The 24,941-nt window shown below is 39.4% G+C and overlaps 1 protein-coding gene across 2 annotated transcripts in view; it reads left to right on the top strand.

Moving 5' to 3' along the window:
• Positions 1-24,941, top strand: part of Flo1 (flotillin-1) — a 194,786-nt gene that overhangs the window by 68,423 nt on the left and 101,422 nt on the right. For both annotated transcript variants that reach the window (XM_070089890.1, XM_070089891.1), the window contains exon 5: positions 8,570-8,689. In XM_070089890.1, the coding sequence (XP_069945991.1) occupies positions 8,570-8,689 (120 nt within the window). The remainder of the gene's footprint in view (positions 1-8,569; positions 8,690-24,941) is intronic.

The raw sequence follows: 24,941 nt of genomic DNA on the forward strand, positions 1-24,941 counted from the left end.
TGCGTACATGTTATAAAAAGACTCGTACAATAAAATACAAGAGGAGCGCTGTATACTGTATTTTGACCTCACACCATGGTATCTTCAGCAGTTGTTGTCCAAAGTATGCAGTACTGTACTTTTGTGTGTGTGTGTGTGTGTGTGTGTGTGTGTGTGTGTGTGTGTGTGTGTGTGTGTGTGTGTGTGTGTGTGTGTGTGTGTGTGTGTGTGTGTGTGTGTATGTGTGTGTGTGTCTGTCTCTGTGTATGTCTCTGTGTCTGTGTGTGTGTGTGTGTGTGTGTCAGTGCCATTGACCACTGTCTATTACATTACTGTGTTTTGACCATGAATCACATTTTCAGCTTACCTTTTATCTAAAGCTAATTAGTACAAATTTGAGATTATCGAGGCTTCCTGATGCTGAATACTGTATATGGTATAGTACTATAATATTTACTAAGCTTGTCTCTTCCAAGTATTCATGGACAATGAGCCTAACATTTTCTTTGATTTAAATGACAAGGATACTCAGTGTTACTTAAAATTTCAACACTTTATAGCCTTCAAGGGCTTAGTGGTTTTCATGAATAAAATATTTAAGATTTCTGTAGAAAATAAATTATTGAGCATATTGAAGTGAGGGGGGGGGGGTAAAGAAGGCTTTGAATTTTTAAGAGCTTGAGTACACATACCAAATGTTCATATTCCAGAAATTGTCTGAGGAAAAATTATATGAAATCACTCATTACACATTTACCAAATTGAAGGGAAAAAAATCACATTACTTGACTGTAAAAGAAAATGAGCGTGCCACTCCTGCAATTACTACATATGCCTCCCAGCATAAGTAAGGGGGGATTACAAATAAATCCCTAGCTGTTTTCAAGAGGGAGCTGGACAAGCACCTAAAGTCAGTTCCTGACCCACTGGGGTGTGGGTCATATGTTGGTTTATGTGCAGCTAACACGCAAACCAACATACGATTTTTAGTCTCTGAATAAATGTTTTTCTAAAACAGATTTTTTGAAGTAAATATTCATCCATAAACTTCAGCAGAATCTAAATTGGTTTATATTGGCTAGTGAATTGAGGGTTTTATTGATAGATCTTAATAAGACATTATTAAGGTAGTGGATTTTTTACAAGCTTATCCTGTCTAGTTTGCAAATGAGATACTGCATATAGGTAACTAATTCAGGGATTTAACAAAATTACAGTTTGCATTTTCTCAGTGCATGGTAGAATAACCTGTAATCCTGTCAGTGGCTGTCACATAAAAATATGTCATTGAGGCCAGGGTCCCTGTGTAGGTCTTTGCCATGAGCTCAGCTAGCTCAGATAAGCTGTGAGTGGTAAATTTTGGTTTAGATATAAGAGAATGGGTCTGTGTGGTAAGTGTGCACAGCATAAAAAAAAATTCTGCACTCTTTAACCCTTAAACTGTCCAAACGTAGATCAACGTTCACGTGCGTACTGCTCTGAATATTTTAGGATTTTTTTTTTTTCGTTTAACTCTTAAACTATCCAAAGGTAGATCTACGTTCATGTGCGTAGCGCTCCGAACATAGATCTATGTTTTATTTTACATGCTTTCTTATGTAAAAAAAAAAAAGGTAGATCTACGTTCAGAGCACTATGCACGTGGATGTAGATCTACGCTTGGACAGTTTAACGGTTAAAATGAAGAGCGCATTTTTCCAGGCATCCTCGAATTTTGTCATGCTGCACAAACTGAGTGCACAGACTCATTCTCTCATGTCTAGGCAGCTCAGGCTTAATGTGCCAAGGTTGAAAGCATGTACAATAAAATGTAGATCTGCAATCGAAGCACTATGCATGTGAACGTAGCTCTACGTTTGGACAGTTTAAGGGTTATGGTTGGTATTTCACCTAGATCTAAGCTCTTTCTCCAAAGAATATTGAGGACTTGTGTTAATGGTACTTTGCACTTTTTTATAAATAAGGAATTCCATAAATCTGGTCCAGGTGCCGAGTGGGCAGAAAATGTTTTTAATGTTTTTTTGTTTTTTTCTTTAAATTCTGTGTGATCAAAACTAATGTTAGTTGGTCTGCATGGCCTTTGAATGGAATGGAATGAAAAAGGGGTCTTTATTCTCTACCCTACTTTCATTTAGTAGGTTACTGAATATCACCTGATATTGGTCTTTAAAAATTCTCATTTGCTGTTCATCATCAGTATATGAACCTCCTGTTATTAGTGGTCCAATCTACAGGTAGTTCTTAGCTTGGATTTTTCATATGAATAGAAATATTTGAGGTTTCTTGAAATACCTTCGATGGCTTTTTGTTTCCTTTGTGCAGAGGTAGGGATAAGGTTTAAAAGTGAGTTTATAAAGGTTGAGGTTAATCATAGAATTGATGAAGAAAAAAAGGCGAGTTGTGTGTTGAGGTATTTGTGGAGACAAAAAAAACGTTATCCATGGAGGCAAAGAAGGGAATGTATGGAAGTACAGTGGTACCAACACTCTTATATGGGTGTGATGCGTAGGTTGTAAATTCTGCAGCAAGGAGGCGGTGGAGATGTCCTGTCTAAGGGCAATGTGTGGTGTAAATATTATGCAGAGAATTCGGAGTGTGGAAATTAGGAGATGTGGAGTTAATAAAGGTATTAGTCAGAGGGCTGAAGAGGGGTTGTTGAGGTGGTTTGGTCATTTAGAGAGAATGGATCAAAGTAGAATGACTTGGAGAGCATATAAATCTGTAGGGGAAGGAAGGTGGGATAGGGGTCATCCTTGAAAAGGTTGGAGGGAAGGGGTAAAGGAGGTTTTATGGGCGAGGGGCTTGGACTTCCAGCAAGCGTGCATGGGTGTTAGATAGAAATGAATGGAGACAAATGGATTTTGGGACCTGATGAGCTCTTGGAGTGTGAGCAGGGTAATATGTAGTGAAGGTATTCAGGAAAACTGGTGATTTTTATATAGCCGGACTTGAGTACTATTGGAAATGGGAAGTACAATGCCTGCACTTTAACCCTTTGACTGTTGCACCCCCCAATCCTAGAGTGTCTCTGTGTCGCAAAATATTTGGGAAAAAAATGATTTTTTTTCTTATGAAATGATAGAGAATCTTTTCCTGATGCTAATGACACCAAAAGTACGAAATTTGATTGAAAACTTACGGAATTACGTTCTCGCGAAGTTAGCGATCTCGGCGATATTTACACATTGGCGATTTCACTCACTTTGAGCCCTATTTTCAGCCAATTCCATTGCTCCAGTCAACCAAACTCATAGCTATTTCTTTAGAACTCCATTTGTTCTATCGATTGAGTACAAGAAACCCCCCATTTACCGATTTCAACTACCTAATAAAGTGCTCGGAAATTGAGAGTTTGTCCAATATCACGCAAATTAAAAAAAATGCCAATTAGAAAATAGGGTCCAGAATGAACAATGCAGACATTCCTGGCACTAAAATAACATTTTCTCTGTTCATCAGTCATGTCTCCAGGCCCCTCTTATATTACTCTTGCTTTCTGTTTTGAATTTTTATTCACACAAAAAATAGAATGTTTAGTGTTATGCAGACTACTGCATTATTGTAATAATTGTATAAATAATGTCAACCCATTCATGACTGCATATTAGAATGGCTAGTTGGACATTTATTGGACAGTGATGTCATTTGTTTACTCTTGAACATCGTTAAAAATCGAACATTTCCACTACTTTGAGCTCCATTTCAAGGTCCTTTTCATATTGAAACCAATCAAAATTATCTCTGTTTCTATATGTCTTCCATTCTATCAAATGAGACCAAGAAAACGAGAATACAAAAAAATACTAGTATATGAAAATACACCTCAAAGTCGGTTTTTTAATCCAAAAGTACGGTCAGTTTTTTTTTTCTCATGCACTGCATGCTGCAGGATTTTTTTTTTTATACTGCGCACACTGACCACACAGACCCATTCTCTCACATGTGGGAGTACCAGCTTTCTCCCGCTTGGCTTGAAGCTGCTAGAATTTTTGAGTATATATACGTCAAACACATTGGCTCATAAGATGTATACGTGTATACAACCAAAACAGTCAAAGGGTTAAAGGAGGGGTTTGGGATATTGGTGCCTCGAATTTCGAACAGCTCCCAACTCAAACAATTACATAAGTGCTTTTGTAAGTGTATTTTTGGGGGTCTGAGATGGACTAATATAATTTACAATATTCCTCATAGGTAGTAGGTTGGTAGACAGCAACCACCCAGGGAAGTACTACCGTCCTGCCAGATGACTGTGAAACAGAAACCTGTAACTGTTTTGCATGATGGTAGGATTGCTGGTTTCTTTTTCTGTCTCATAAACACGCTATATAACAGGGATATCTTGCTACTCCTACTTACACTTTGGTCACACTTCACAGACACGCACATGCATATATATATACATACATCTAGGTTTTTCCCCTTTTTCTAAATAGCTCTTGTTCTTCTTTATTTCTTCTATTGTCCATGGGGAAGTGGAAAAGAATCTTTCCTCCGTAAGCCATGCGTGTCGTATGAGGCGACTAAAATGCCGGGAGCAATGGGCTAGTAACCCCTTCTCCTGTAGACATTTACTAAAAAAGAGAAGAAGAAAAACTTTATAAAACTGGGATGCTTAAATGTGCGTGGATGTAGTGTGGAGGACAAGAAACAGATGATTGCTGATGTTATGAATGAAAAGAAGTTGGATGTCCTGGCCCTAAGCGAAACAAAGCTGAAGGGGGTAGGGGAGTTTCAGTGGGGGGAAATAAATGGGATTAAATCTGGAGTATCTGAGAGAGTTAGAGCAAAGGAAGGGGTAGCAGTAATGTTAAATGATCAGTTATGGAAGGAGAAAAGAGAATATGAATGTGTAAATTCAAGAATTATGTGGATTAAAGTAAAGGTTGAATGCGAAAAGTGGGTCATAATAAGCGTGTATGCACCTGGAGAAGAGAGGAATGTAGAGGAGAGAGAGAGATTTTGGGAGATGTTAAGTGAATGTATGGAGCCTTTGAACCAAGTGAGAGAGTAATTGTGGTAGGGGACCTGAATGCTAAAGTAGGAGAAACTTTTAGAGAGGGTGTGGTAGGTAAGTTTGGGGTGCCAGGTGTAAATGATAATGGGAGCCCTTTGATTGAACTTTGTATAGAAAGGGGTTTAGTTTTAGGTAATACATATTTTAAGAAAAAGAGGATAAATAAGTATACAAGATATGATGTAGGGCGAAATGACAGTAGTTTGTTGGATTATGTATTGGTAGATAAAAGACTGTTGAGTAGACTTCAGGATGTACATGTTTATAGAGGGGCCACAGATATATCAGATCACTTTCTAGTTGTAGCTACACTGAGAATAAAAGGTAGATGGGATACAAGGAGAATAGAAGCATCAAGGAAGAGAGAGGTGAAGGTTTATAAACTAAAAGAGGAGGCAGTTAGGGTAAGATATAAACAGCTATTGGAGGATAGATGGGCTAATGAGAGCATAGGCAATGGGATCGAAGAGGTATGGGGTAGGTTTAAAAATGTAGTGTTAGAGTGTTCAGCAGAAGTTTGTGGTTACAGGAAAGTGGGTGCGGGAGGGAAGAGGAGCGATTGGTGGAATGATGATGTAAAGAGAGTAGTAAGGGAGAAAAAGTTAGCATATGAGAAGTTTTTACGAAGTAGAAGTGATGCAAGGAGGGAAGAGTATATGGAGAAAAAGAGAGAGGTTAAGAGAGTGGTGAAGCAATGTAAAAAGAGAGCAAATGAGAGAGTGGGTGAGATGTTATCAACAAATTTTGTTGAAAATAAGAAAAATTTTGGAGTGAGATTAACAAGTTAAGAAAGCCTAGAGAACAAATGGATTTGTCAGTTAAAAATAGGAGAGGAGAGTTATTAAATGGAGAGTTAGAGGTATTTCGAAGATGGAGGGAATATTTTGAGGGATTGTTAAATGTTGATGAAGATAGGGAAGCTGTGATTTCGTGTATAGGACAAGGAGAAATAACATCTTGTAGGAGTGAGGAAGAGCCAGTTGTGAGTGTGGGGGAAGTTCGTGAGGCAGTAGGTAAAATGAAAGGGGGTAAGGCAGCCGGGATTGATGGGATAAAGATAGAAATGTTAAAAGCAGGTGGGGATATAGTTTTGGAGTGGTTGGTGCAATTATTTAATAAATGTATGGAAGAGGGTAAGGTACCTAGGGATTGGCAGAGAGCATGCATAGTTCCTTTGTATAAAGGCAAAGGGGATAAAAGAGAGTGCAAAAATTATAGGGGGATAAGTCTGCTGAGTATACCTGGTAAAGTGTATGGTAGAGTTATTATTGAAAGAATTAAGAGTAAGATGGAGAATAGGATAGCAGATGAACGAGGAGGCTTTAGGAAAGGTAGGGGGTGTGTGGACCAGGTGTTTACAGTGAAACATATAAGTGAACAGTATTTAGATAAGGCTAAAGAGGTCTTTGTGGCATTTATGGATTTGGAAAAGGCATATGACAGGGTGGATAGGGGGGCAATGTGGCAGATGTTGCAAGTGTATGGTGTAGGAGGTAGGTTACTGAAAGCAGTGAAGAGTTTTTACGAGGATAGTGAGGCTCAAGTTAGAGTATGTAGGAAAGAGGGAAATTATTTCCCAGTAAAAGTAGGCCTTAGACAAGGATGTGTGATGTCACCGTGGTTGTTTAATATATTTATAGATGGGGTTGTAAGAGAAGTAAATGCGAGGGTCTTGGCAAGAGGCGTGGAGTTAAAAGATAAAGAATCACACACAAAGTGGGAGTTGTCACAGCTGCTCTTTGCTGATGACACTGTGCTCTTGGGAGATTCTGAAGAGAAGTTGCAGAGATTGGTGGATGAATTTGGAAGGGTGTGCAAAAGAAGAAAATTAAAGGTGAATACAGGAAAGAGTAAGGTTATGAGGATAACAAAAAGATTAGGTGATGAAAGATTGAATATCAGATTGGAGGGAGAGAGTATGGAGGAGGTGAATGTATTCAGATATTTGGGAGTGGACGTGTCAGCGGATGGGTCTATGAAAGATGAGGTGAATCATAGAATTGATGAGGGGAAAAGAGTGAGTGGTGCACTTAGGAGTCTGTGGAGACAAAGAACTTTGTCCTTGGAGGCAAAGAGGGGAATGTATGAGAGTATAGTTTTACCAACGCTCTTATATGGGTGTGAAGCATGGGTGATGAATGTTGCAGCGAGGAGAAGGCTGGAGGCAGTGGAGATGTCATGTCTGAGGGCAATGTGTGGTGTGAATATAATGCAGAGAATTCGTAGTTTGGAAGTTAGGAGAAGGTGCGGGATTACCAAAACTGTTGTCCAGAGGGCTGAGGAAGGGTTGTTGAGGTGGTTCGGACATGTAGAGAGAATGGAGCGAAACAGAGTGACTTTAAGAGTGTATCAGTCTGTAGTGGAAGGAAGGCGGGGTAGGGGTTGGCCTAGGAAAGGTTGGAGGGAGGGGGTAAAGGAGGTTTTGTGTGCGAGGGGCTTGGACTTCCAGCAGGCATGTGTGAGCGTGTTTGATAGGAGTGAATGGAGACAAATGGTTTTTAATACTTGGCGTGCTGTTGGAGTGTGAGCAAAGTAACATTTATGAAGGGGTTCAGGGAAACCGGCAGGCCGGACTTGAGTCCTGGAGATGGGAAGTACAGTGCCTGCACTCTGAAGGAGGGGTGTTAATGTTGCAGTTTAAAAACTGTAGTGTAAAGCACCCTTCTGGCAAGACAGTGATGGAGTGAATGATGGTGAAAGTTTTTCTTTTTCGGGCCACCCTGCCTTGGTGGGAATCGGCCAGTGTGATAATAAAAAAAAAATAATAATAAATTCCTTATGGGAACAAATTCGTTCGGTAGCGGCACTTGAACAGCCTTCTGGAGCAAATTTTGGTCGATATTTGAGGTACCACTGTATATTCTTTTGAACTGTTGTATCTGGGTGCCTCTGCAAAGACAGTGATTATGTATGAGTGAGGTGAAGTGTTGAATGATGAAAGTATTTTCTTTTTGGGGATTTTCTTTTTGGATCTCCCTGCCTTGGTGGGAGACAGCCGACTTGTTAAAAAAAAAAAAAATAGAAGAACTCAGGAATAATTTAAATTTTCTGTGAAATGCTTTTAGAAAATGTGTCAAAAGTAGACTGTCGTTTGACAACAAACCTATTCAGTGTACGTTGATCATCTGTGCTAATGAGGTGAGAAAAGGCTGTGGCCACCCGCAGTTGAGAAATTCTGGAATATGGGAACGAGTTATTGTAATGGTGAGTATAAGAGTACCATAGAGAGCATTATAAACAAATTAGTTTTATATATACAGTATTTATGCAGTGAATTAATAATTGTTTTCATTTAAAACTTTTGATATTTTTTCAATTAAAATTTTTCATAAATATATCAACAGTTTTCAGATTGGGTTTAACAAGTCATGGTGATGATAATGTTGTCAACCATGAAGTAGTCAAAGCTAGGCATTCTTTACATAAAGTATTTAGAAAAATTTGCTCCAAAAGCTAGCTTCAAGGTGTGTTTTCTCTGGCATGTGCATGCATGGCTCTAAAGAGTACCGTACGTAATTTATATCTAACTTTATTATTTGCTTAATTCTTAATCATATTTTCTACTGTTAACAGGAGATATACAAGGACCGTAAGAAGTTCAACCAAAATGTTTTTGAAGTTGCATCCAGTGACTTAATAAACATGGGTATCACTGTGCTCTCGTACACACTCAAAGACATCCATGATGATGAGGTATGTATACAAATATCTTCTGGGAAAGGTTCATGTATGTTAGTTTTTATGAATAAAATTAATAATTAGTGTATTTATATAACTAAATTCTGAAAAAAAATTCTTAAGTGGTATTTTTGTATATGGAATTAAATTATATGTACATTGTATATGTGTTTCATACATTCTGAATTATATTTAGGATATTATAAAAAGTCAGATTTATTGCTGCCAGTTAATCTTAAAAGTACAGTGTATTTGTACTACAGTATTTGTGTGTGGAGAAAGCATGTTAGAATCATCTTATAATCTGTGTGCTGTGGAAGGCAACTAATGTGGCAAGTGCATTGTGAAACTGGTTGCCCATTTTCCTAAACATAATCACAAAAAAATAATCAGTGGATCATCTTGCTTTAATAGATATGATGATTACATGGCATGTTCATAACGTCTATGCCAACATTGATAAATATTTTAAAAACTGATCAGCTCCCTAGAGATGGTCAGTGCACCTAGGATTCAGCAGGCATTTTTCTCTGGATCACCACATTAAATTGCTGGAACAGGAAGCTCTTTACTCTAATAGGTTTATCACCTAACATCCAGGAACTTTAATTCCATTCCATATGATCTAAGGAGATCTGATTCTAGTAGGACTAGTCTGCAGCACTTAGCAAAATCTCTGTATGTGAGGAGCTTTTGGGTCTTGCTGAAATTAGTGACACCACCTTCAGATTCACTATGTAAATGTATGTGTAGTCCCACACTTTTTGTCCTAGGTAGCATGGTAATATCTGGATGATTCTGGCTGCCATTGGATCTTTCTAGCTGGAGCTCCCTTTGTGTTGGGCAAAAGAAAAGCTTTCTTTAACCCCTTGACTGTCGCAACCCCCAATCCTGAGGTGTCTCCTGGTGTCGCAAAATTTAAAAAAAAAAAAAAAATTTCTTATGAAATGATAGAGAATCTTTTCCTGATTGTAATGACGCCAAAAAAAAGCGAAATTTGATGGAAAACTGACGGAATTACGTTCTCGCGAAGTTAGCGACCTCGGTGATATTTACAAATCAGCAATTTCGCCCACTTTGAGCCCTATTTTCGGCTAATTCCATTGTTCCAGTCGACCAAACTCATAGCTATTTCTTTAGAACTCCATTTTTCCTATCGATTGAGTACAAGAAATTGCCCATTTACCGATTTCAAATACCCAATAAGGTGGTTAGAAATTTGCAATTTGGCCAATTTCACAAAAATTAAAAAATATGACAATTTCAAAATAAGGACCAGAATGAACAATGCAGACATTCCTGGCTCTAAAATAACATTTTCTTTGTTCATCAGTCATGTCTCCAGGCCCCTGTGATATTACTCTTGCTTTCTATTTTAATTTTTATTCAAACAAAAAATAGAAGATTTACTGTTATGCAGACTACTTCAATACTGTAATAATTGTATAAATAACATCAATCCATTCATGACTGCATATTAGAATGGCTAGTTGGATATTTATTGAACAATGACATCATTGTTTACTTTTGAACATCGGCAAAAATCAAACACTTCCCGTACTTTGAGCTCCATTTCCAGGTTCTTTTTATAGTAAAATCAATCAAAATCACCTCTATTTCTATAATATATTTTCCATTCTATTAAATGAGACCAAGAATACAACCATAAATACTATACGAAAATAGACCACAAAGTCGGAATTTTAATTAAAAAAAACGGTCGGAGTTTTTTTTCTCTCATTATACACTGCATGCTCCAGTATTTTTTTTTATACGGTGCACACTGACCACACAGACCCATTCTCTCACATGTGGGCCGACCAGCTTTCTCCTGCTTGATTTGAAGCCGCTAGAATTTATGAGTTTATATACGTCAAACACAGTACCTCGTAAGACATATATATACGGTCGCGACAGTCAAAGGGTTAATGATATCAATGCTCTCTCTCTGCATCTTGTGTGTTCTGTCTTGATCTATTTAAATGAGACCATGGAGACCATATCAGTCTGCTGATGCATTACTGCAGAATGCCCATTTGTAATAGAGAATAGTGGCTACACCAGTGAGGATGGCCTCAGGGAGGGATAAGGGCAAGCCAGTAAAAAATTCCTAACATTTGATGACCTCATTGCTAGGAGATGAGCTTAGTATTTCTGGGAAATATTCTTTGTAGTTTTTCCACTGTGGGAGTAGCTAGACAATTTGAAGAGGCTGAGAGGATATACCCCTGACTTCCTTCTTCAGTGAACTTGTAATTGTGAATCCCAAGAGATCCTATAAGACACTTGAAGAGTATTTCCACTCACTCTCTAGATACATTTCACAGAGATGGGCACATACATTGACATTGTTATGTATTGCCTTGTGAATTCTTCCTATCAGTTACCCATGCCTTGATCCGTGAAAGAAGCTTCTTCCATTAAGAGTAGAGGAACCCTGCAGTAGACAGACTAGCCCATGCTAGACAAAGTCTTCTGTCATCCAGTTATTCCCACCTATATAAAAATCTATAGCCAAACCAATGCTTTTCTGTATAAGCAGTTAAAAATATTAACTTTATCAACAAATAGGATGTGCATCTGTCTTGTGCTTGGCAGACAGAGGCTCAAACCTCTACCATGTCTTGTGCAGAATGACCCACACAGGTTTAGTGCTTAACATGAATTAATAAATATTAATTTACTTCCTATGTAAGAAGGTAAAAATAGATGAGCACTGTAGTAGGCTTACTAGCCCATGCTGTCACGGGTAGTGTAATAATGTTGGTAGAATTACCGACAAGATGTAAAGTAAAAGGACACAAGTGCAACTAATGTGACATTTTTATTGTGGCAACGTTTCGGTCTCCAGGAGCATTGTCAAGCCGTTACAAACAATATATGGACACAGAGGGTATATATAGACTTAGAGTGAGGTGCAGTACTAGTGGTAGTAGTAATGTAAGTTGTTGTTGTAGTGACCAAGGGTCATACCACACTTCAGTTATATAATGCAGTACACTAATATAAAGAATGTTTTGAAAGAATTAGAGGCAAGACAGAATGTAGGATTGCGGATGAGCAAGGAGGATTTAGAGTAGGTAGGGGATATGTAGGTCAAGTATTTACATTGAAGCATATATGTAAACAGTATTTAGATAAAGGTAGGGAAGTTTTCATTGCATTTATGGATTTAGAAAAGGTATATGCTAGAGTGGATAGGGGAGCAATGTGGCAGATGTTACAAGTATATGGAATAGGTAGTAAGTTACTAAATGCTGTAAAGAGTTTTTATGAGGATACTGAGGCTCAGGTTAGGGTGTGTAGAAGAGAGGGAGACTACTTGGTAAAAGTAGGTTTTAGACAGGGATGTGTAATGTCACCATGGATGTTTAATGTATTTATAGATGAGGTTGTAAAAGAAGTAAATGCTAGGGTGTTGGGGAAAGGGGTGGGATTAAATTATGGGGAATCGAATACAAAATGGGAATTGACAGTTAATTTTTGCTGATGATACTGTGCTTATGGGAGATTCTAAAGAAAAGTTGCAAAGGTTAGTGGACGAGTTTGGGAGTGTGTGTAAAGGTAGAAAGTTGAAAGTGAACATAGAAAAGAGTAAGGTGATGAGAGTATCAAATGATTTAGATAAAGAAAAATTGGATGTCAAATTGGAGAGGAGGGGTATGGAAGAAGTGAATGTTTTCAGATATTTGAGAGTTGACGTGTCAGCGGATGGATTTATGAAGGATGAGGTTAACCATAGAATTGATGAAGGAAAAAAGGTGAGTGGTGCATTGAGGTATATGTATAGACAAAAACTATAAATGGAGGCAAAGAAGGGAATGTATGAAAGTATAGTGGTACCAACACTTACATGGGTGTGAGGCTTGGGTTGTAAATGCTGCAGCAAGGAGGTGGTTGGAGGCAGTGGAGATGTCCTGTCTAAGGGCAGTGTGTGGTGTAAATATTGTGCAGTGAATTCGGAGTGTGGATATTAGGTGTGGAGTTAATAAAAGTATTAGAGTGCTGAAGAGGGGTTGTTGAGGTGGTTTGATCATTTAGAGAGAATAGTTCAAAGTAGAATGACATGGAGAGTGTATATGTTCACATTTATTTATGCACACTTGTCTGAGTTTTCTTTGATTTTATCTTAATAGTTCTTGTTCTTCTTCCTTTTCCTTTTATATCCATGGGGAAGTGGAATGAGAATCTTTCCTCCATAAGCCATGTGTGTTATAAAAGTCAACTAAAATGCCAGGAACAATGGGCTAGTAACCCTTTTTCCTGTAATAATTACTAAAAAGAATAATATGAAAATTGTGAAAGTGGGATGTCTGAATGTCTGTGGATGTTGTGGGAATGATCAGAAAGGGATGATTGTGGATGTTATGAATGAGAAGAAGCTGGATGTCCTGACTTTAAGTGAAACAAAGCTGAAGGGGGTGGGAGAGTTTCAGTGGTGAGGAATAAATGGGATTAGGTCAGGGGTTTCAAATAGAGCTAAAGAAGGAGTAGCAATAATGTTGAAGGATAAGCTATGGCAGGAAAAGGAGGACTATAAATGTATTAATTCAAGGATTATGTGGAGTAAAATAAAGGTTGGATGTGAAAAGTGGGTTATAGCAAGCGTACATGCACCTGGAGAAGAGAGAAGTGTAGAGGAGAGAGAGAGATTTTGGGAAATGTTGAGTGAATGCGTGGGGAGTTTTCAACCAAGTTTGAGAGTACTCGTCGTTGGGGATTTCAATGCTAAAGTGGGTAAAAATGTTGTGAAGGGAGTAGTAGGTAAATTTGGGGTGCCAGTGGTAAAGGAAAATGGGGAGCATTTAATTGAGCTATGTGTAGAAAGAGGTTTGGTAATAAGTAATACATATTTTATGAAAAAGAGGATAAATATACAGTACAAGGTATGATATAGCACATAATGAAAGTTGTTTGTTAGATTATGTATTGGTGTATAAAAGGTTGATGGGTAGGCTCCAGGATGTACACCTTTATAGAGGGGCAACTGATATATCGGATCATTATTTAGTTGTAGCTACAGTTAGAGTAAGAGGTAGATGGGACAAGAGGAAAATGGAAACAACAGGTAAGAGGGAGGTGAAAGTGTATAAACTAAGGGAGGAGGAAGTTTGAGTGAGATATAAGCAACTATTGGCAGAAAGGTGGGCTGGTGCAAGTATGAGTAATGGGGGAGTTGAAGAGGGTTGGAATAGTTTTTAAAATGCAGTATTAGAATGTGGGGCAGAAGTTAGTGGTTATAGGAGGGTGGGTGCAGGAGGAAAGAGGAGTGATTGGTGGAATGATGAAGTGAAGGGTGTGATAAAAGAGAAAATGGTAGCTTATGAGAGGTTTTTACAAAGCAGAAGTATTATAAGAAGAGTAGAGTACAGTGGATCCCCGGTTAACGATATTTTTTCTCTCCAGAAGTATGTTCAGGTGCCAGTACTGACCGAATTTGTTCCCTTAAGGAATATTGTGAAGTAGATTAGTCCATTTCAGACCCCCAAACATTCACGTACAAACGCACTTACATAAATACACTTACATAATTGGTCGCATTCGGAGGTGATCGTTATGCGGGGGTCCACTGTATATGGAGAGTAAAAGAAAGGTGAAGAGAGTGGTAAGAGAGTGCAAAAGGAGAGCAGATGATAGAGTGGGAGAGGCACTGTCAAGAAATTTTAATGAGAATAAGAAAAAATTTTGGAGTGAGTTAAACAAGTTGAGAAAGCCTAGGGAACAAATGGATTTGTCAATTAAAAACAGAGTAGGGGAGTTAGTAGATGGGGAGATGGAGGTAATGGGTAGATGGCGAGAATATTGTGAGGAACTTTTAAATGCTGACGAAGAAAGGGAGGCAGTAATTCCATGCACTGGCCAGGGACGTGTACCATCTTTTAGGAGTGAAGAAGAGCAGGATGTGAGTGTGGGGGAGGTGCGTGAGGCATTACGTAGAATGAAAGGGGGTAAAGCAGCTGGAACTGACGGGATTATGACAGAAATGTTAAAAGCAAGGGGTTATATACTGTTGGAGTGGTTGGTATTTTTGTTTAATGAATGTAGTAGGTTGGTAGACAGCAACCACCCAGGGAAGTACTACCGTCCTGCCAGATGACTGTGAAACAAAAACCTGTAACTGTTTTGCATGATGGTAGGATTGCTGGTTTCTTTTTCTGTCTCATAAACACGCTAAGATAACAGGGATATCTTGCTACTCCTACTTACACTTTGGTCACACTTCACAGACACGCACATGCATATATATATATACATACATCTAGGTTTTTCTCCTTTTTCTAAATAGCTCTTGTTCTTTTTTATTTCTTCTATTGTCCATGGGGAAGTGGAAAAGAATCTTTCCTCCGTAAGCCATGCGTGTCGTATGAGGCGACTAAAATGCCGGGAGCAATGGGCTAGTAACCCCTTCTCCTGTATACAATTACTAAAAAAGAGAAGAAGAAAAACTTTATAAAACTGGGTTGCTTAAATGTGCGTGGATGTAGTGCGGATGACAAGAAACAGATGATTGCTGATGTTATGAATGAAAAGAAGTTGGATGTCCTGGCCCTAAGCGAAACAAAGCTGAAGGGGGTAGGAGAGTTTCAGTGGGGGGAAATAAATGGGATTAAATCTGGAGTATCTGAGAGAGTTAGAGCAAAGGAAGGGGTAGCAGTAATGTTAAATGATCAGTTATGGAAGGAGAAAAGAGAATATGAATGTGTAAATTCAAGAATTATGTGGATTAAAGTCAAGGTTGGATGCGAGAAGTGGGTCATAATAAGCGTGTATGCACCTGGAGAAGAGAGGAATGCAGAGGAGAGAGAGAGATTTTGGGAGATGTTAAGTGAATGTATAGGAGCCTTTGAACCAAGTGAGAGAGTAATTGTGGTAGGGGACTTGAATGCTAAAGTAGGAGAAACTTTTAGAGAGGGTGTGGTAGGTAAGTTTGGGGTGACAGGTGTAAATGATAATGGGAGCCCTTTGATTGAACTTTGTATAGAAAGGGGTTTAGTTATAGGTAATACATATTTTAAGAAAAAGAGGATAAATAAGTATACACGATATGATGTAGGGCGAAATGACAGTAGTTTGTTGGATTATGTATTGGTAGATAAAAGACTGTTGAGTAGACTTCAGGATGTACATGTTTATAGAGGGGCCACAGATATATCAGATCACTTTCTAGTTGTAGCTACACTGAGAGTAAAAGGTAGATGGGATACAAGGAGAATAGAAGCATCAGGGAAGAGAGAGGTGAAGGTTTATAAACTAAAAGAGGAGGCAGTTAGGGTAAGATATAAACAGCTATTGGAGGATAGATGGGCTAATGAGAGCATAGGCAATGGGGTCGAAGAGGTATGGGGTAGGTTTAAAAATGTAGTGTTAGAGTGTTCAGCAGAAGTTTGTGGTTACAGGAAAGTGGGTGCAGGAGGGAAGAGGAGCGATTGGTGGAATGATGATGTAAAGAGAGTAGTAAGGGAGAAAAAGTTAGCATATGAGAAGTTTTTACAAAGTAGAAGTGATGCAAGGAGGGAAGAGTATATGGAGAAAAAGAGAGAAGTTAAGAGAGTGGTGAAGCAATGTAAAAAGAGAGCAAATGAGAGAGTGGGTGAGATGTTATCAACAAATTTTGTTGAAAATAAGAAAAAGTTTTGGAGTGAGATTAACAAGTTAAGAAAGCCTAGAGAACAAATGGATTTGTCAGTTAAAAATAGGAGAGGAGAGTTATTAAATGGAGAGTTAGAGGTATTGGGAAGATGGAAGGAATATTTTGAGGAATTGTTAAATGTTGATGAAGATAGGGAAGCTGTGATTTCGTGTATAGGGCAAGGAGGAATAACATCTTGTAGGAGTGAGGAAGAGCCAGTTGTGAGTGTGGGGGAAGTTCGTGAGGCAGTAGGCAAAATGAAAGGGGGTAAGGCAGCCGGGATTGATGGGATAAAGATAGAAATGTTAAAAGCAGGTGGGGATATAGTTTTGGAGTGGTTGGTGCAATTATTTAATAAATGTATGGAAGAGGGTAAGGTACCTAGGGATTGGCAGAGAGCATGCATAGTTCCTTTGTATAAAGGCAAAGGGGATAAAAGAGAGTGCAAAAATTATAGGGGGATAAGTCTGTTGAGTGTACCTGGTAAAGTGTATGGTAGAGTTATAATTGAAAGAATTAAGAGTAAGACGGAGAATAGGATAGCAGATGAACAAGGAGGCTTTAGGAAAGGTAGGGGGTGTGTGGACCAGGTGTTTACAGTGAAACATATAAGTGAACAGTATTTAGATAAGGCTAAAGAGGTCTTTGTGGCATTTATGGATTTGGAAAAGGCATATGACAGGGTGGATAGGGGGGCAATGTGGCAGATGTTGCAAGTGTATGGTGTAGGAGGTAGGTTACTGAAAGCAGTGAAGAGTTTTTACGAGGATAGTGAGGCTCAAGTTAGAGTATGTAGGAAAGAAGGAAATTTTTTCCCAGTAAAGGTAGGCCTTAGACAAGGATGTGTGATGTCACCGTGGTTGTTTAATATATTTATAGATGGGGTTGTAAGAGAAGTAAATGCGAGGGTCTTGGCAAGAGGCGTGGAGTTAAAAGACAAAGAATCACACACAAAGTGGGAGTTGTCACAGCTGCTCTTTGCTGATGACACTGTGCTCTTGGGAGATTCTGAAGAGAAGTTGCAGAGATTGGTGGATGAATTTGGTAGGGTGTGCAAAAGAAGAAAATTAAAGGTGAATACAGGAAAGAGTAAGGTTATGAGGATAACAAAAAGATTAGGTGATGAAAGATTGAATATCAGATTGGAGGGAGAGAGTATGGAGGAGGTGAATGTATTCAGATATTTGGGAGTGGACGTGTCAGCGGATGGGTCTATGAAAGATGAGGTGAATCATAGAATTGATGAGGGAAAAAGAGTGAGTGGTGCACTTAGGAGTCTGTGGAGACAAAGAACTTTGTCCTTGGAGGCAAAGAGGGGAATGTATGAGAGTATAGTTTTACCAACGCTCTTATATGGGTGTGAAGCGTGGGTGATGAATGTTGCAGCGAGGAGAAGGCTGGAGGCAGTGGAGATGTCATGTCTGAGGGCAATGTGTGGTGTGAATATAATGCAGAGAATTCGTAGTTTGGAAGTTAGGAGGAGGTGCGGGATTACCAAAACTGTTGTCCAGAGGGCTGAGGAAGGGTTGTTGAGGTGGTTCGGACATGTAGAGAGAATGGAGCGAAACAGAATGACTTCAAGAGTGTATCAGTCTGTAGTGGAAGGAAGGCGGGGTAGGGGTCGGCCTAGGAAGGGTTGGAGGGAGGGGGTAAAGGAGGTTTTGTGTGCGAGGGGCTTGGACTTCCAGCAGGCATGCGTGAGCGTGTTTGATAGGAGTGAATGGAGACAAATGGTTTTTAATACTTGACGTGCTGTTGGAGTGTGAGCAAAGTAACATTTATGAAGGGATTCAGGGAAACCGGCAGGCCGGACTTGAGTCCTGGAGATGGGAAGTACAGTGCCTGCACTCTGAAGGAGGGGTGTTAATGTTGCAGTTTAAAAACTGTAGTGTAAAGCACCCTTCTGGCAAGACAGTGATGGAGTGAATGATGGTGAAAGTTTTTCTTTTTCGGGCCACCCTGCCTTGGTGGGAATCGGCCGGTGTGATAATAAAAAAAAATAAAAGAATGTATGAAAGAGGGGAAGGTACCTAGGGATTGGCAGAGAGCATGTATAGTCCCTCTATATAAAGGGAAGGGGGGACAAAAGAGATTGTAAAAATTATAGAGGAATAAGTTTACTGAGTATACCAGGAAAAGTGTACAGTAAGGTTATTATTGAAAGAATTAGAGGTAAGGCAGAATGTAGGATTGCGGATGAGCAAGGAGGTTTTAGAGTGGGTAGGGGATGTGTAGATCAAGTGTTTACATTGAAGCATATATGTGAACAGTATCTAGATAAAAGTAGGGAAGTTTTTATTGCATTTATGGATTTAGAAAAGGCATATGATAGAGTGGATAGGAGAGCATTGTGGCAGATGTTGCAAGTATATGGAATAGGTGGTAAGTTACTAAATGCTGTAAAGAGTTTTTATGAGGATAGTGAGGCTCAGGTTAGGGTGTGTAGAAGAGAGGGAGACTGTTTCCCAGTAAAAGTAGGTCTTAGACAGGGATGTGTAATGTCATCATGGTTGTTTAATATATTTATAGATGGGCTTGTAAAAGAAGTAAATGCTAAGGTGCTCGGGACAGGGGCAGGATTAAATTATCGGGAATCAAATACAAAATGGGAAGTGACACAGTTACTTTTTGCTGATGATACTGTGCTAATGGGAGATTCAAAAGAAAAATTGCAAAGGTTAGTGGACGAGTTTGGGAGTGTGTGTAAAGGTAGAAAGTTGAAAGTGAACATAGAAAAGAGTAAGGTGATGAGGGTATCAAATGATTTAGATAAAGAGAAATTGGATATCAAATTGGGGAGGAGGAGTATGGAAGAAGTGAATGTTTTCAGATATTTGGGAGTTGACGTGTCAGCGGATGAATTTATGAAGGATGAGGTTAATCATAGAATTCATGAAGAAAAAAGGCGAGTGGTGCGTTGAGGTATATGTGGAGACAAAAAATGTTATCTGTGGAGGCAAAGAATGAAATGTATGAAAGTATAATAGTACCAACACTCTTATATGGGTGTGAAGCTTGGGTTGTAAATGCTGCCGCGACGAGGTGATCGGAGGCAGTGGAGATGTCCTGTGTAAGGGCAATGTGTGGTGTAAATATTATGCAGAAAATTTGGAGTGTGGAAATTAGGAGAAGGTGTGGAGTTAATAAAAATATTAGTCAGAGGGCTGAAGAGGGGTTGTTAAGGTGGTTTGGTCTTTTAGAGAGAATGGATCAAAGTAGAATGACATGGAGAGTGTATAATCTGTAGGGAAAGGAAGGCGGGGTAGGGGTTGTCCTCGAGAAGGTTGGAGGGAGGGGGTGAAGGACCTTTTGTGGGCGAGGGGCTTGGACTTCCAGCAAGTGTGCGTGAGCGTGTTAGATAGGAGTGAATGGAGACGAATGGTATTTGGGACTTGACGAGCTGTTGGAGTGTGAGCAGGGTAATATTTAGTGAAGGTATTCAGGTAGTAGGTTGGTAGACAGCAACCACCCAGGGAGGTACTACCGTTCTGCAAATTGAGTGTAAAACGAAAGCCTGTAATTGTTTTACATGACGGTAGGATTGCTGGTGTCTTTTGTCTGTCTCATAAATATGCAAGATTACAGGTACGTCTTGCTACTTCTACTTACACTTAGGTCACACTAAACATACATGTACACATTTATTTATACACACTCATCTGAGTTTTCTTTGATTTTATCTTAGTTTTTGTTCTAATTACTTTTCCTTTTATATCCATGGGGAAGTGGAATAAGAATCTTTCCTCCGTAAGCCATGCGTGTTGTAAAAGTCAACAAAAATGCCAGGAACAATGGGCTAGTAACCCCTTTTCCTGTAAAAATTACTAAAAAGAATAAGAAGAAAATTGTCAAAGTGGGAAGTTTGAATGTGCGTGGATGTTGTGCTAATGATAAGAAAGAGATGATTGTATATGTTATGAATTAGAAGAAGCTGGATATCCTGGCTTTAAGTGAAACAAAGCTGAAGGGGGTGGGCGAGTTTCAGTGGAGAGGAATAAATGGGATTAGGTCAGGGGTTTCTAATAGAGTTATAGCTAAAGAAGGAGTAGCAATAATGTTGAAGGATAAGCTATGGCAGGAAAAGAAGGACTATAAATGTATTAATTCAAGGATTATGTGGAGTAAAATAAAGGTTGGATGTGAGAAGTGGGTTATAGTAAGTGTTTATGCACCTGGAGAAGAGAGAAGTATAGAGGAGAGAGAGAGCTTTTGGGAAATGTTGAGTAATTACGTGGGGAGTTTTGAACCAAGTGTGAGAGTACTTGTGGTTGGGGATTTCAATGCTAAAATGGGGAAAAATGTTGTGGAGGGAGTAGTAGGTAAATTTGGGGTGCCAAGGGTAAATGAAAATGGGGAGCCTTTAATTGAGCTATGTGTAGAAAGAGGCTTGGTAATAAGTAATACATATTTTATGAAAAAGAGGATAAATAAACATACAAGGTATGATGTAGCACGTAATGAAAGTAGTTTGTTAGATTATGTATTGGTGGATAAAAGGTTGATGGGTAGGCTCCAGGATGTACACGTTTATAGAGGGGCAACTGATATATCGGATCATTATCTAGTTGTAGCTACAGTTAGAGTAAGAGGTAGATGGGAAAAGAGGAAGGTGGCAACAACAAGTAAGAGGGAGGTGAAAGTGTATAAACTAAGGGAGGAGGAAGTTCGGGTGAAATATAAGCAACTATTGGCAGAAAGGTGGGCCGGTGCAGGTATCAGTAGTGGAGGGGGGGGGGTTGAAGAGGGTTGGAATAGTTTTAAAAATGCAGCATTAGAATGTGGGGCAGAAGTTTGTGGTTATAGGAGGGTGGGTGCAGGAGGAAAGAGGAGTGATTGGTGGAATGATGAAGTAAAGTGTCTGATAAAAGACAAAAAGTTAGCTTATGAGAGCTATTTACGAAGCATAAGTGTTATAAGAAGAGTAGAATATATGGAGAGTAAAAGAAAGGTGAAGAGAGTGCAAAAGGAGAGCAGATGATAGAATGGGAGAGGTACTGTCAAGGAATTTTAATGAAAATAAGAAAAAATTTTGGAGTTGAACAAGTTAAGAAAGCCTAGGGAACAAATGGATTTATCAGTTAAAAACAGAGAAGGGGAGTTAGTAGATGGGGAGATGGATGTTTTGGGTAGATGGCGAGAATATTTTGAGGAACTTTTAAATGTCGACGAAGAAAGGGAGGCAGTAATTTCATGCACTGGCCAGGAAGGTGTATCATCTTTTAGGAGTGAAGAAGAACAGGATGTGAATGTGGGGGAGGTGTGTGAGGCATTACATAGAATGGAAGGAGGTAAAGCAGCTGGAACTGATGGGATCATGACAGAAATGTTAAAAGCAGGGGGAGACATAGTGTTGGAATGGTTGGTATTTTTGTTTAATGAATGTATGAAAGAGGGGAAGGTACCTAGTGATTGGCGGAGAGCGTGTATAGTCCCTTTATATAAAGGGAAGGGGGACAAAAGAGATTGTAAAAATTATAGAGCAATAAGTTTACTGAGTATACCAGGAAAAGTGTTCAGTAGGGTTATTATTGAAAGAATTAGAGGTAAGACAGAATGTAGGATTGCGGATGAGCAAGGAGGTTTTAGAGTGGGTAGGGGATGTGTAGATCAAGTGTTTACATTGAAGCATATATGTGAGCAGTATTTAAATAAATATAGGGAAGTTTTTATTGCATTTATGGATTTAGAAAAGGCATATGATAGAGTGGATAGGGAAGCCATGTGGCAGATGTTGCAAGTGTATGGAATAGGTGGTAAGTTACTAAATGCTGTAAAGAGTTTTTATGAGGATAGTGAGGCTCAGGTTAGGGTGTGTAGAAGAGAGGGAGACTACTTCCCGGTAAAAGTAGGTCTTAGACAGGGATGTGTAATGTCATCATGGTTGTTTAATATATTTATAGATGGGGTTGTAAAAGAAGTAAATGCTAGGGTGTTCAGGAGAGGGGTGGGATTAAATTATGGGGAATTAAATTCAGAATGGGAAGTGACACAGTTACTTTTTGCTGATGATACTGTGCTTATGGGAGATTCTAAAGAAAAATGGCAAAGGTTAGTGGACGAATTTGGGAGTGTGTGTAAAGGTAGAAAGTTGAAAGTGAACATAGAAAAGAGTAAGGTGATGAGAGTATCAAATGATGTAGATAAAGATAAACTGGATATCAAATTGGGGAGGAGTATGGAAGAAATGAATGTTTTCAGATATTTGGGAGTTGCTGTGTCAGCGGATGGATTTATGGAGGATGAGGTTAATCATAGAATTGTTGAAGGAAAAAAGGTGAGTGGTACATTGAGGTATATGTGGAGACAAAAATTGTTATCTATGGAGGCAAAGAAGGGAATGTATGAAAGTATAGTAGTACCAACACTCTTATATGGGTGTGAAGCTTGGGTTGTAAATGCTGCAGCGAGGAGGCGGTTGGAGGTAGTGGAGATGTCCTGTCTAAGGGCAATGTGTGGTGTAAATATGCAGAAAATTCGGAGTGTGGAAATTAGGAGAAGGTGTGGAGTTAATAAAAGTATTCATCAGAGGGCTGAAGAGGGTTTGTTGAGGTGGTTTCGTCATTTAGAGAGAATGGATCAAAGTAGAATGACATGGAGAGCGTATAAATCTGTAGGGGAAGGAAGGCGGGGTAGGGGTTGTCCTCAAAAAGGTTGGAGGGAGGGGGTAAAGGAGGTGTTGTGGGCGAGGGGTTTGGACTTCCATCAAGCTTGCATGAGCATGTTCGATAGGAGTGAATGGAGACGAATGGTATTTGGGACCTGACGATCTGTTGGAGTGTGAGCAGGGTAATATTTAGTGAAGGGATTCAGGGAAACCGGTTATTTGACATAACTGGGCTTGAGTCCTGGAAATGGGAAGTACAATGCCTGCACTCTAAAGGAGGGGTTTGGGATATTGGCAGTTTGGAGAGATGTATTGTGTATTTTTATATGTATATACTTCTAAACTGTTGTATTCTGGGTACCTCTGCAAAAACAGTGATTATGTGTGAGTGAGGTGAAAGTGTTGAATGATGATGAATGTATTTTCTTTTTGGGGATTTTCTTTCTCTTTGGGTCACCCTGCCTCGGTGGGAGACGGCCGACTTGTTAAAAAAAAAAAATCTCGTGCCTGCAATTCCACTGGAATGAATTAATTCCATTTCAGTTAAATTAAATGAGGAAAATTGACTCTGCAAACGAGCAAATCCAGACGCGAGCAAGGTCATGGAATGGATTAAACTCATAAGTAGAGGTTCCAGTGTGTGTGTGTGTGTGTGCGCACGTGCATGTGTGTGTGTGCGCACGTGCATGCGTGTGTGTGCGCACGTGCATGCGTGTGTGTGCGTGCATGCATATACATGTAAGTGTATTTTAGGGGGTCTGAAACGGACTTAATCTAATTTACATTATTCCGTATGGGAACAAATTCGTTTGGTATCGGCACTCGAACAGCCTTCTGGAACGAATTAAGTTCATAAATCAAGGTACAGTGGATCCTTGGTTTTCGTCGATCTTAGTTTTTGCCGATTTTGGTTTTGGCCGAATTTTTTCGTTGATTTTTGGCTTTAGGTTTCGTCAATTACCTTAGTTTTCGTCGATCGTATGGAACCTGTCCAGTCCCCAGTGCGCAGACAAAAGCAGATGGTGTGGAAGGGGTGAATGCAGTAACCAAACAAGAGATCCCAAACAATTGAAAAAGTGGATAAATTGTTGTTGGTGTGGATCAGAGAGAAAGAGCAGGAAATAGTGTTGTGCAGTTCATTATTTGTGAAAAGGCAAGGCAGTTGCATGAGGATCTCATAAAGAAACTGCCTGAAACAAGTGGTGATGAAAGGGAATTAAAGGCCAGCAAAGGCTGGTTCGAAAATTTCAAGAAGTGAAGTGGCATACACAGTGTTGTAAGGCATGGCGAGGGTGCCAGTTCAGACAAACAAGCGGCTGAAAAATTTGTTGGGGAATTCAAATGTTAGGTAGAGTCTGAAAAATTCCAACCTCAACAAGTGTTCAGTTGTGACGAAACAGGCATCTTTTGGAAGAAAATGCCAAAGAGGACCTATGTCAAACAGGAGGAAAAGGCACTCCCAGGACACAAGCCTATGAAAGACAGGCTAACTCTTCTTATTGTGTGGCAATGCTAGTGGGTATTTCAAAGTGAAGCCTTTACTGGTGTATCACTCTGAAAATCCCAGTGTGTTCAAGAAAAACAGTGTTGTTAAGAGTTAATTGTGTGTGATGTGGAAGGCAAACAGTAGGGCATGGGTCACAAGGGAAATTTTCGTGGAATGGTTTAATGAAGTGTTTGGCCCCAGTGTGAAAAAATACCTCCTGGATTAGAAATTGCCACTCCAGTGCCTCCTGTTAGTGGACGATGCTCCTGCTCATCCTCCAGACTTTAAAGACCAATTATCTAAGGAATTCAGTTTTGTAACAGTTAAATTTTTGCCTCCTAACACCACTCTGGAAGAATCACTTCAATATCTTCCACTGCATAGGCCTTATAGATAAGGCTTGGCAGGGAGTGACTTCCAGGACGATAAACTCTGCTTGGAGAAAATTGTGGCCAGATTGTGTCCAAAAGAAGGATTTTGAAAGGTTTGAGGCTAACCCTGTCAATCCTACACCTGTTGTGCAATCAATTGTGGCATTGGGAAATTC

Source organism: Cherax quadricarinatus, chromosome 30 (assembly GCF_038502225.1).
Source record: "Cherax quadricarinatus isolate ZL_2023a chromosome 30, ASM3850222v1, whole genome shotgun sequence".
In the NCBI taxonomy this organism is placed as follows: domain Eukaryota; kingdom Metazoa; phylum Arthropoda; class Malacostraca; order Decapoda; family Parastacidae; genus Cherax; species Cherax quadricarinatus.